Source organism: Macrotis lagotis, chromosome X, assembly GCF_037893015.1.
Source record: "Macrotis lagotis isolate mMagLag1 chromosome X, bilby.v1.9.chrom.fasta, whole genome shotgun sequence".
Classification (NCBI taxonomy): Eukaryota; Metazoa; Chordata; class Mammalia; order Peramelemorphia; family Peramelidae; genus Macrotis; species Macrotis lagotis.
In genome coordinates this window covers 75,655,360-75,668,103 of record NC_133666.1, presented here as the reverse complement: position 1 = coordinate 75,668,103, position 12,744 = coordinate 75,655,360, and the positions used below count along the sequence as shown (strand labels likewise).

The window sequence follows — 12,744 nt, the reverse complement described above, 5'->3', positions numbered from 1 at the left end:
CCTCCCATGCACATGGCATTAAGGCCTAGTCTTTGCTGCTTCAGTCTTCTCCCTCCCTACTCCTGTGTGTAACCTTGCAGGAGACAAAAGAGCTTTTCTCAGGGCAATGAGAAAGGCTTGCTCATTGGGTGATTGCCTTTCTTGGAAGGGGTAGACTGCTTACTGCTCTTGGCAGTTTCCAAGATGAAGAGCTTTTTCAAACATCTGAATGTCCTCCATTCTCTGCCCTGTTGCTGACTCTCCTGCTGTCTCCACAGCCCCCCTTTCTCATCCCCACACCCCTTGCAGGTAGAGCTTGGTTCTGGGAAACTTCCAGGCAACACCTAGCAAAACATCCATTGTTTTGCCCTGTCTTTCCCATTCACACCACATAAGCGATCATCCGGAATGCGTCTTCCTCCCCAGGTCACTCTTTGCCAAACTCTGGCCCTGAATGCCTCCCACCGTTTGCCTTCTGCTCATGTGTGGCTAAACAGAAGTGGAGGAAATCACGAAAGCCTCTGGCCTAGGGCCATAGACATTGTTAATAAATTTCACCTGAACCCTCATTTCAGCAAGGTGGATTTTCAATTATTCCCTCAATGACTCTCCAGCACAATGACTCTTCCAAAACCTTCTCTTTTCTGTTCAGGTGCTCCACAGGCAACCCCCTCCCTCACCTTTTCTGATAGGGACCTCCACTCCTGAAAAAATGGAGGTCATTCTCCAAGGGAAGTGAAACCATTTTCAACTTTTCATTTCAGTCTTTCATGAAGAGGCGGCCACCTCTCCTTGTTCAAGCCAAGAATTCTTTTTTTTTTTTTAGGTTTTTTTTTGCAAGGCAAACAGGGTTAAGTGGCTTGCCCAAGGCCACACAGCTAGGTCATTTATGAAGTATCTGAGGCCAGATTTGAACCCAGGTACTCCTGACTCCAGAGCTGGTGCTTTATCCACTGCGCCACTTAGCCGCCCCAAGAATTCTCCATTTACTCTGGGTCCTAGATCTCCCTGCCTTCTTTAGTGGATTGCCTCCACCCTGACCTTCAGTAGCTCTCCCTAGCTGCTGGTGCTTTCTCTGCTAATTACAAACAGACCCATGTTTTCAGCCTTTCAAAGCTTTCCCTGTAGCTTCCCATCTTCACTAGCTTGTCAGCTTATATCTCTCTCTCTCTTTTTATCCAGTGTCTTTGAAAAGGCTGCCCACACTTGGTTTTTCCACTTCCTCTATCCTCATTCCCTGGTAAAGTCATCTCCATCCAGTCTGGCTTCTGACCTTGTCATGCCAACAGAACTCCCCCCACCCAGCTACTGGTGGGCTCTTCATTGGGAAATTCACTAGACCTGGCTTCGTCCTCCATCCCCCTTGGCTTCTCCACAGCCATTTAACAGTCAAGCACCCAATATTTTTGGATGTTTCATCTTCTATGCCATCTTGTGGCACTCCCCACTTGGTTTTCTCCTCCAGCCTCTGACATTCCTCCTCATTCTCCATTGCTGGATTTTCCTCCAAACTAAATGCCCAAGAACTACAGGTCTCTTTTGGTTATCACTCTCTCCCTTGGTGATCTCCTCAGTTTCCCAATTCTCTCCATACACAGAATTCCTAGATCTCTCTAACTAGCCTCAGTCTCCCTCCTGAGCTCTGATCCCTTAATTACCATTTGTCTTTTGGATATTTGGAATCAGAGACCCTAATTTAAGCTTTTTGAAAATGGCGGTGGGCAGCATAGACCTGAGTGGCTTTGCTTTCTGAACTTCCCTCTCAGTATTGGGGGCACCCCATCCTTCCAGGCTGTTGTTAAACTGTTTCTGCTTATGCCTTCCTTCTTCTGATAGCCTTTTCTCCCATGAATGGAGCAAGTATTCATTTTGTACACAAAAATACTGCCAGACACCGAATAGGCTCCAGCACTTTTACTTCATTTCCCTCATGCTTTCTTTCTCCAGAGGCTGATGCTTTAACTGTATAAGACTTATAAAGTAGGTCATAGGGCTACTGGCCAGCCCCTGCACCATCCAGATGACTGCTGGTCCGTGTCTTCTGTTAAAATAGGCTAGGCTCGGGGCGGCTAGGTGGTGCAGTGGATAGAGCACTGGCCTTGGAGTCAGGAGTACCTGAGTTCAAATCCGGCCTCAGACACTTAATAATTACCTAGCTGTGAGGCCTTGGGCAAGCCACTTAACACCACTGCCTTGAAAAATCTAAAAAAAAAATAGGCCAGGCTTTGGATGATGATAAAAGGGACTCCTTCCCTTATTACTGGTCAACTCTGATCACAAAAACAGGAGCTCTGGACAAGTTACAAGATAAAGAAAGACAAGTCAAAAGCAGCTGGAGTCATCTTGAGTCATGGACCAAGGTGTCTTTGCTGTTTCCATGTATGTGACAGTGTGCAATGACATTCCTACCTCCATCGTATCCCCCCCTGAGAAGCCCTTCCCAGGCTGGCCCCTTTTTGACTCTGAACAAAGAAGGAATGCCCTTCCTCAGCTCCTGGCTTCTCTTAAGACTTGGCTCAAAGGAGCAGCTAGGTGGCGTAGTGGATAAAGCACAGGCCTTGGAGTCAGGAGTACCTGGGTTCAAATCCAGTCTCAGACACTTAATAATTACCTAGCTGTGTGGCCTTGGGCAAGCCACTTAACCCCATTTGCCTTGCAAAAACCTAAAAAAAAAAAAAAAGACTTGGCTCAAACACCACTCTCTTCAGTAGGGCTGATCCTTCTTTGTATGGATTGTGTGTGTGTGTGTCTTTGTCTTTTATCTTCCAGTAGAATAGAAAGTCCTTGAGGGCAGGGGACCATCTGGGCTTTTCCCATCCATCCATCCATCTGGCACCTAATTAAGAGGGTAGGAGGTACATGTTGATTGATTCCAGTTTTGGAAGCAAGTCTGGGTAGCCTTGGAAAGGAGAGGCACCTTAGGGTGCCAACCTTCTAAGATGAGCTCAAGTTCTAACTACCTTGACCTCAGTACCTGCCATCTGAAGTATCCTTAACAATACTGGATGACACCTCCTTGCTTTGGGGGAGCCACCCTGTTCTCCCAAACTAGATTACAAAGTCCTTGAGAGCAGGGACTACAGTGACGCTTCCAAGGAAGGCCTTGCACATAGTAATTTTTGACTCAATATTTGGATGCAGAGCACCCAGCTCCCAGAAGTTGGATCTTAACCTGAAGGAGTTCACACAAGGGAGGCCTACTTTTTCCTTTTCTTTCCTAGGATATTTCTGGAAATAGGTGATTAAAAGTTGGAAGGGAATTGAAGTCTTTCCTAGGAGACGAGGTTACTGTGCAGAGAGAATGGAGACTCCCTCCAAATCCCTTCTTTGTTGTTGTAGAGCACAATGAGTAGCAGGTGCTCATGGGCAAGGGGTTATCTAGTAGGGAGTTTTACTTCTCTCACTGTGTCTTCTAGGGCTTTATTTGATTATGACCGGACCCGAGACAGCTGTCTGCCAAGCCAGGGGCTCAGTTTCTCTTATGGTGACATTCTCCATGTCATTAATGCTTCTGATGATGAATGGTGGCAGGCCAGACTGGTCACCCCCCATGGGGAGAGTGAACAAATTGGTGTGATCCCTAGCAAGAAGAGGTGAGTGTCCTCCTCTTTCTGTCTTCCTTTAGGGTTGGGATAAAATCCAGGGCCTGAAAAGTAGACCTTGGGCTCCATCTCAGCTTCCTTTGGGGACTAAGCACCTTTAGAAGAGGCCACTAATTGACAGGAGTGAGTCACAGCTAGATGCAGGCATGCTGGGCAATAACCAGGACTTCTCTCTGACCTCTAAACAGGGTGGAAAAGAAAGAACGAGCCCGATTAAAAACTGTGAAGTTCCACGCCAGGACAGGGATGATTGAGGCTAACAGGGTAAGTAAGTGTGGTGCCTTGGGAAACGAGCTGCCAGCCTGTGCAGAGAAAGTCTTGTCTGAGATGTGGGAGAACAGAGGCATACCTCTCACTAAGGTGGCTGACTCTGCCCTTGGAACAGTACTGGCTGATCTTCTGGAAAGGCAAAGAACAGGTTGGAGTAGCCAAGGCCACCATGGATTGTTCACCTTCCTTCATCCTGGGCAGATGGTTGTTGGAGTTGCGGTGGCATTGGAGCAGCCTAGAAGCCAGAATGCCTGGGGGCAGGCTGAAAAATTAGGGGAAAGAATCAAGCATGGAAGCTTCAGCAGCTACAGATCTTGCAGGGTTCCTGGCCAGAGGCAGTTTCCAGGACATCTCACTTCTCGCTGGTGCAAGGGGCCCGGGGAATTAGGTGCCCAGGGCTGAACTCCATGCAGAACAAATGAGGCATGAAGGGCCCTCTCCATTCACCCCTTTTCTCCTCCAAGCTTCACAGAGCAGAGAACTCCCGGAGCAGGAGAGAAAGAGTGGCTGACTCCATCTCTGTAAGTGGCACTTTAGAGCAGGAGCCCAGGAGGAGGCCATCTTTGTTCTTTAGGCTAAAGTGCCCAGTGAATACTGTGAGTTTGGACTAGGGAACTGGAACCTTCTTAACATTCATCCCATGAACACATTAAGTCTTCTCTTCCATCAGTCTTCATTGATCTCCTAGAATTCATTTGTGAGAAATTGTCCTTGACCTAGCTCCTCATTGTCTTCATTTTAATTTTCCTTGCATGCTTTAAAATCCATTGTTCTGTTTTTTTTTTCCTGTCCTTCCCCGCCATCTTCATGTTCTTTCACAGTCGATCAAAACGAAACGTAAAAAGAGTTTTCGCCTCTCTCGAAAGTTTCCATTTTACAAGAGCAAAGAGAACGTGACCCAGGAGAACAACAGCCAGGAACGTAAGTAGCAGCTGAGTAGGGAGAGCAAACCATCTAGCACTCCGGTGTCTTCTTTCCTTCATTTTTTTAAAAAGAAGACTGGAAAGGGGTAGGTGTGTGTGTGTGTGTGTGTGTACAAGGGTAGTTGGGATGTCTTGGCTTCACCTGTGCAGCTGGCTCTGCAAGAGCAGATGGAGCGCTTTTCAAACCATATCATATAAAGTCTGGTAAATAGAGAGGAGGCACTAGTGGTGTCTCAGCTTCTTCCTCTCCACCTTTCCTCCTCTCATCCAGGACTACCTCTCATCTACTCTATTAACCCACCTCCTACTGAGGAAGAGAGGAGACAAGACTTTCTCAGGGGCACCCAGACATGGAGCCCTTCTCCCCTATCCTCATTCCAAATTTCACACTCATTAAAAATGGCCACCACCCCCCTTCTCTGTGGAGGATGGGGCCACCATTTTAGGACACTTTGTTTCTTCAACTGACACGAAAGGAAAGAAAAATGTCATCTTTTCAAAGAAAGAATTTCCTGAGAGAACCAAATTAGGGCTATAAGAAGAGGCCCAAAGCCAGGCTCATATCACCAGCAGGCTCTTCTGGGTGCAAAGAACTCCTGAAGTTCTAGGCTGCTAGGAATAGGCCAGACTTGGGGTCTTTGTGCACAATGCTTCGGGGAAGTTCTTGGCTATGCCAACATGGCACACTCTTGTGGTTTGTATGAGCAGCTTCTGTTTGGGGCCATTGCCTTGCACTGTGGGGACAAGGGGATGCCATGCTAGATAGAAGGGACATGTTTCCACACCTGTGGTTTGAAATTAGGAGTGCTCTATGGGCCAGAGACATTTCTAGCAACAGAGCAGGTTGGTCCAACTCCAAAAATGGACGGGAAAATCTCAGCCTGAGCAAGCGTGGATCTCCTTCTGTGTAAGGGGTGGGGGTCCAAGGGCTATCAAGCTCAGCCTGCCAAGTGTGTGTCTTTGTGTTCAGAGCCCCATTTCAGCAGGGGGGCTCTGGGAGCCAGTGGAGAGGCTACCCTAGGACCCACTCTCTAGGGGTTGGGTTCATTCTTTGGGTTCCATCCATCATAGGTCAGCCTTTGGTGGTTATTTCTAAAGGGGTGAGAAACCTTCAGTGATGACCAGAATGTCTCAATGCTAGAAGATTGTTCCACACTGTGATGGGTCTTCTATGCATGGAGGGATTGGAGCTTTACATGATGGAGCAGCTGCCACAGGCTGGCCCCCTCTGGGAAGGGCTTTCCTTTTGGGCACCCTATTTCAGGCCTGGTCATTGGGCTTCCTCTAACAGGAAAGGTGCAAAGGAGAAGCCAGATGACTCTCTTGCCCCCAAGATGCTTTTTCTATTGCTCTGCAGCTGGAGGGGGAGCTGGGCACCTGAGCAGGTTCAGCATACCTAGCACTAATGTTTACTGGGTTCTTTCTGTATTCTTCCTCCTCCCCTCCCCCATCTTCTCTTTCCAATCTCTTCCTCCTTTCTCTTTTTATTTCCTTGCTGTCTGTGAAATCAGGACTTCCCTGGGTTAAGTGACGATTATTATGGAGCAAAGAATCTGAGTAAGTCAAACTTACAACATATTCCCTTTTCCATTTCCTGGTGGTATTAGGAGAGTGTTATTGGGGGGGGGGGGGGAGGAGAAGCAGTCAACATACAACTGCCACCTCTAGAGCTATGGCTGCTCCTGGACACAATGGAGCCACCACTCGTGTGTTACAAGGGAGCAGGGCTTAGGAAATCTCCTTTCCGTGGTAAAGAGCCAGCTTCTTGCCCCTGTGCTCAGGAGTCTTGATGTGCAGAAGGGACAGAGGGACACTGGTTGCTTGGTGGTACTTGGCGGGGGGGGGGGGGGGGGGGGGGGGGGGGGGTAGAGCACTCAGCCCACCTGGAGCAGCCACAGCTCCTGGGATCAGACCAGTGAATGTAAGCCCTGCCTAAAGGGCTGAGACTGCACAGTGACTGTGCCAAACAGAGATGGGGGGGGTGGACCAGCTGTTTTGGGTGGTGGTTCCTGGGAAGGTACTGACCTCTCAATTGTGGAAGTAATACCGGAGTAGGGACAAAAAGAGCAAGTAACAGGAGGATCAGAGGCCAGAGGAAGACAAATCCTTCTGGGGGCCATGGACTTCACTAGGGTAGTCCCCAGAGGAAAATCTCTCTGGGAGTCATGGGGGGGCGGCCACAGCATCCACAGAACAGTGTTGTCTTGGCTGAAACAAAAGCTGTTTGCCTGACCTCTCTCTTCAGTCTGTTCATGTCTCATCTTCATGTGCCCACACTGGTGGAGGGGGAGAAAGGGGTGTTTGTGCCCCATGGAATTGGTTCTGGCTTCTCTGCTCTGGCTTGCACCTCCCCCACCTCAAGCTGTCCAGTCCACTGCGTGTTCCTGTTTGTCCATTCATGTCACAACATGTTTGTCTGGCTTGTGGTGGGAGCTAAAAATTAGCCCATTTCCCTTTCCTCTTCACCTTCGGTCAGGCTCAGTGAAGCTTTCCTACCCTAGCAGCAGTGGGAGGAGAAAAATCTGGGGGCCAGAAACTTGTAACTTGTCTTGGTCTGGAACAGTTGGGAAACAGACAAGGAAGAAAGCTGGCTTTCTCTCCCTCTCTCAAACCCATCTCTGTCCAGCTCCAACAGATCGATTGCTGTTAGAAAATGGATGGAAGCCATGCTTACTAATAGTAATGGCGTTCTCCTTTTCCTCTGAAAATGAGCACCTTGTTGACTGCCTCCTAGGTGCTCTGTGGCCAGAGGCCCGGGCAATTCCTTCTCTTGCTCCCCAAGCTGGCTTTGCTCCCACCTCAGTGTCTTGTCTCTCAGAACATTGGAGTTTTGTGACAGCTGTGTGACCCCTCAATGGTGTGTTCTGAATTGGAGTCTCTTTCTTGTTGGCTTGCAGAGGGCGTGACATCCAACACCAGTGACAGCGAAAGCAGTTCTAGTAAGTGTGTGTCTTTCCTGTGTCTTGTGGCTTCATCTGCCATGCTCACCATTTTCATTCATTCCTCTGGTGCATGGCAATTGCTTCTGGTCAGATCAGTGTGCCCCCGACTACTCCCATTTGAGATCTTGGAGATGCTGTGACCGATTCCCCTTGGGGGGGGGGGGAGGTGGTGTGCTCATGTGCACACCCAGAAAGGCTTGGCAGCAGCCTGCCTTTAACACATGGTAGTTTAACATTGGCGAGGTGCTGAGGCCCCAAATTCATTTCCAGCAGCAAGCGTTTGTGTGTTCAGTGTGGTGGAAATCCTTCCTGCCTTCAAGGAGCTCTCCAGAACTCTGGATCCAGGGAGCAACCAGGACTTGGTTTTTCTAGAATGCATCCCTAGATTCCATTCCCTCCACAGAGTGCTTTTTTTCTCTTTGTACCTTAACAGCAACCTTAGGAGGAGGTCCAGATAGAGGGCCTCAAAGGCCTTTAGAGGCCGGGCTGAAGCTGGCCACGTTGAAAGGGAATGTTCAGGGGGGCCTCGGAGCCAGACTCTTCATTATCTGTGAAGGCCAGGGAGGTTCTGGCACTGCATCTGCCTCTACTCCTCTCTCTTACAGTGTGGGATTTGGGCCACAGAACTTTCCATTTCACCAGGAGCCTGAAAAGACAGAGACAAATCACTGATTCAGAACCCTTGGAGTTGGTTTCTGAACCTGGTTGGGAAGTGGCTTAAGAAACCCTAATAAGGGGCAGCTAGGTGGTATAGTGGCTAGAGCTCAGGCCCTGGAGTCAGGAGGACCCAAGTTCAAATCTGGCCTCAGACAGTTAATAGTTACCTAGGCGTGTGGCCTTGAGCAAGCCACTTAACCCCATTTGCCTTGCAAAAACCTAAAAAAAAAACCCTAATAAGTTTTTCCTTCTTTGTTACAGAAGGACAGGAGGACACAATTTTATCCTATGAGCCAGTGACACGGCAAGAAAGTAAGCCCCAGTGGGGACCTGAAGGAAGGGCCCCAGGGGAGCAGGAACCACTACCTTATCCCATTATTTGGCTAAGGCAGTTGAGCATTGGCCTTTCGTGCCCACTCATGGAAGGGGACAAATCCCTCAAGATGAGTGAGGGTGGGTGGTTTGCATGGGTTAATGGACAGAAAGACCTGGATCTCCTCTGTCCTTCCACCAGTTCTTTGGCTCTTGGGATCTTGTTCAACTGTTCATCACAAGGTAGACCTACTGCTATCAACTTGAGCCTTCTCCAGTAAATGGGGCTTTGATAGGCCTAGAGGATATAGAGCTTAGAGTTCCCTGTGTTCTGAATCAAGATTTCCCCTTAGGTTGGGGGGAAGCCCTCCTGACTAGGCATTCACCTTGTAAATATGTGCTTTCTCTCTAGTTCACTATGCAAGGCCAGTGATCATCCTGGGCCCCATGAAGGATCGAGTCAATGATGATCTGATTTCTGAGTTTCCACATAAATTTGGCTCCTGTGTACCACGTAAGAACCCCAAGATAGGTCCCTGAGTCACTTGGTCCTTCTTAATGTTTCTTAAGAGAGGAGGCTGTTGCCAGGGCTCCAGAGCCCTTGTGTTGGGATATTGTTGGGATTGTGCAGCAGGAAAACTTGACCTGAACTCTGTGCTCTCAATGTAGTGGGAAGCCACACTGCTCTGGGGCTCCCTTTTCCTCTTCAAAGGAGGGTGCAAGACACTCTCTGATCCCGAGGGGCCAACCAGCCTGCCCTAGATTCATATTCCTCTTTTAGACACCACTCGGCCTCGAAGAGAAAATGAGGTGGATGGCCAGGACTATCACTTTGTGGTATCTCGGGAGCAGATGGAGAAGGACATCCAGGAAAATAAGTTCATAGAAGCAGGGCAATTCAACGACAATCTCTATGGAACCAGCATCCAGTCAGTGCGAGCAGTGGCAGAGAGGGTGAGTGAATGAGTCCCTCTGAGCATCTTTTTATGATTGCCTTCTGGCCTCTCACCTGAAAAATTCACCCACTTGGGAAGGAGAGAGAGAGAGACAGACAGACAGACACAGACACAGACTGACTCTTGTGGGCAGGAAACAGCCTGGGACAGCAGACCACCAAGACCCCGAGCTGTGTTTCTTGAGAAATAGCAGTTGGGCAGCAGTCTGTTGATAGTACCAGTGGAGGCCAGACTGAGACATGGACAGAGACAGATACAAATAGGACCAAGGCTCCAGCTGCTCAAGAGAAGATTGCTCTAGTCACCTGCTTCCTCCCTGGTTTTGAGGGGGGCTCAGCTATCAATTTCATTTTTCTTTTTCCTCCAAGTCAGGGTCCAAGGGATGTTAGGTCCAGGTCCTTCTCTGAGGTTTCTTTATAGCTCCCCTTTCTCCTCCAGGGGAAGCACTGCATCTTAGATGTGTCTGGCAATGCCATCAAACGGCTGCAGCAAGCTCAACTCTACCCTGTGGCTGTGTTCATCAAGCCCAAGTCTGTGGAAGCCCTTGTGTAAGTGTTCCCATAGATGGGGGGGGGGAGAACAGACAGCCCTTTGCCTGCTGGGAAATGTAAGTAGACCCTTCCCTGATGATGGTTCATTCTCTCCCAACTGTGTCCAACAGGGAAATGAACCGAAGACAGACATATGAACAAGCAAACAAGATCTTTGACAAGGCCCTGAAACTGGAGCAGGAGTTTGGCGAGTACTTCACAGGTAAAACGACTTGTTGTTTTGGAGTTCAAGTCCCTCTCCAAGTGCCAGGTGAAAGAACTGAGATTGAATTTGTTTCATCAGATGCTCAAACTCATTAGTGAACCCCCATGCCAAGAGAGCAGCAGCCAGAGCTGACTTTTCCCTACTTTCCTTCTTGATTTTCACTGACCTGTTAACTAAGCATTTGCTTTGGTTATTCCAATGGCGAAGAAGCCATTTCCAAGCCAGTCACCAGCCATATGTGGGGAGTAGGGGAGGAAAGCTCCCAGATGGGGTGCAGTGATAACTTTTCTCTTCTCTTTAGCCATTGTACAGGGCGACTCACTGGAGGAAATTTATAACAAAATCAAACAAATTATCGAGGACCAGTCTGGGCACTACATTTGGGTCCCATCTCCTGAAAAACTCTGAAGACCATCGCCTCCCCGCGCCTCCTCCCAGCCCTTCTCCCCAAACCATTTTCTTGTGAGCAGAACCCAAGCCCCCTCCCTCCTCCTCCTTCCTGTCCCTCCGGGGAGAACAAATGACTACTGTTCCTGTCCCCCTTTTTTAGATCTGTTGCAAAATTGAGTTTTCTAGTCCTGTTTCTTTTTGTTGGGATGATGTCATCTCGCTCATCACGTGACTGTGCCCATTCCTGCATGGACCTTCCCAGGAGCAGCTCCGGCACCACTCCATCACTCATTGTTTTTTCTTTACAAACCAAGCAGCAGAGAAAGGAGGCTGATGGGTTGTCAATAGACTCAGGACAGAAAACACATGACCATGAGCTCCCAGGGCGTTGCTCCCACATCTGTGTCACTGTCTTGAAGCTCTGAACAGTGCGATGTAAATGGCAACTTGAAAGCATCTTATTTATATGTATATGTAATTTATATAAAATATATAGAAATTATTATATATATATATATATTATACAGTGACATAATATATATATATATATAGAGAGAGAGAGAGATATATATATGGATACACATACCCAGCTGGACTAGAAAACCCTTTCGGGACTTTACTGATGGTACTGAAAGATCTTTTAACTTTCTAACACCAAATTGGCAGGAAAGTGATGTGATAGAAAAACGGTACAATATGTGGCAGATGCCACATCTGTTCATCTATCCTCCCCAGAACTAAGCTTTGTTAGTTAGCTGTTGTCCACAGGCAGGGAGGGTGGGGACCTGCCGCCCCACTGGACTTGTTTGCATGGAGGTTTCCTTTTGTTTGTTTGAAGCTGCTCTAAAACCAAAACCACATTGTGCTACTTGCCGTGTCCGCCTTTTCATGATTCCGGATGTATCCCCTTTGCTAACCGAGCATCTAGCTCATTGTCCAGTGTTGGGAGGGGTTTCTCCAAGTAGCTGACGCTGGGGAGGGAGCCAACAGAGCAGGGTCAGCACTCTGCCAAGTTGACCACTCCACTCTCCAGCTGCCTTTCTTCCACCCCCTCACCAGCAGCTGCTGAGCCGATCGTTACTTTGGGAGAAAAGTCGACTAAAATTGGGCACATTTAAGCTGTAATAGTGAGAAGGCAAGCATCCTTGCTTTTTCCCCAGGGCCTATGCCCACCGATGCCGGCAGGGCACCAGAAGCCCTTTCCTGCTAGGCCTGACCAGAGCAAAAACAAAAAGCACAGACAGGGCTCTATCTGTATTCTCCCCTTGAAGGCCACATGCCTGGCTGAGGTAGGTAACCTTGCCATGTCTCACTCTTACCCACTGCAGACTGGTGATACAGGGAAGAAGGTGGGAATGTCTAGGCCTAAGAGCTGGTGCACTGCACCCTACTTTCCTGGCCCATGGCAGCTGGAGCACTAATTATGCCTCTCCCTCCCCGCCCCCCAGTACTTAAGACAGTTAGGAACTACTAGCCAAATTTTGGAAACATATTGAACTATATTATTCTACCAGCAACACAGACTAGCTGTCCAAGGCTGGGGGGCCAGGGAAAAGGAATAGCAGCTTTGCCTGGGCACACTTTACTGGGGCCAGGGAAGGGAGGGGTTAGCCTAGAAAGACAGCTTCCTTGCTGTGACCTACAATGAGTTTTCTGGCTATAGCTCACTCCCTCCCAGAGAAGAAAGGCAAAGACTAAAAGTAACCTTGACACTAGTTGGTTTACCACTGTTCCTTCCAAGGAGACGTATATTTTTTAATAAACAATAGTTGGCAATGAATTGTGTCTCAGAGGTCTTCTTGGGAAAAAATGGCTGTTTGGTTCATATGCTTACTGAAGTTAAGCTAGTCATTGGGAAGAATGGGGGAGGTCATAACACTGGGGTCTATTAGTGTTTAAATCACATAGATATAGAGACAGACACACACATATGGAAAACTGGGGACCCCTATGTATT

General features: G+C 48.5%; 1 protein-coding gene across 3 annotated transcripts in view; it reads left to right on the top strand.

The window, feature by feature from the left end:
- Positions 1-12,744, top strand: part of DLG3 (discs large MAGUK scaffold protein 3) — a 59,689-nt gene extending 46,945 nt beyond the window's left edge. The window contains exons 3-12 of one of the 3 annotated variants that reach the window (XM_074208507.1): positions 3,396-3,572; positions 3,770-3,845; positions 4,673-4,772; positions 7,672-7,713; positions 8,635-8,685; positions 9,098-9,199; positions 9,467-9,639; positions 10,080-10,189; positions 10,303-10,394; positions 10,699-12,743. In XM_074208507.1, coding sequence (XP_074064608.1) covers positions 3,396-3,572; positions 3,770-3,845; positions 4,673-4,772; positions 7,672-7,713; positions 8,635-8,685; positions 9,098-9,199; positions 9,467-9,639; positions 10,080-10,189; positions 10,303-10,394; positions 10,699-10,805 — 1,030 coding nt within the window. In that variant the 3' untranslated portion in view covers positions 10,806-12,743. Of the gene's footprint in view, positions 1-3,395; positions 3,573-3,769; positions 3,846-4,672; positions 4,773-7,671; positions 7,714-8,634; positions 8,686-9,097; positions 9,200-9,466; positions 9,640-10,079; positions 10,190-10,302; positions 10,395-10,698 lie in introns of all 3 variants that reach the window. The other 2 variants (XM_074208509.1, XM_074208508.1) reach the window with 2 other exon arrangements.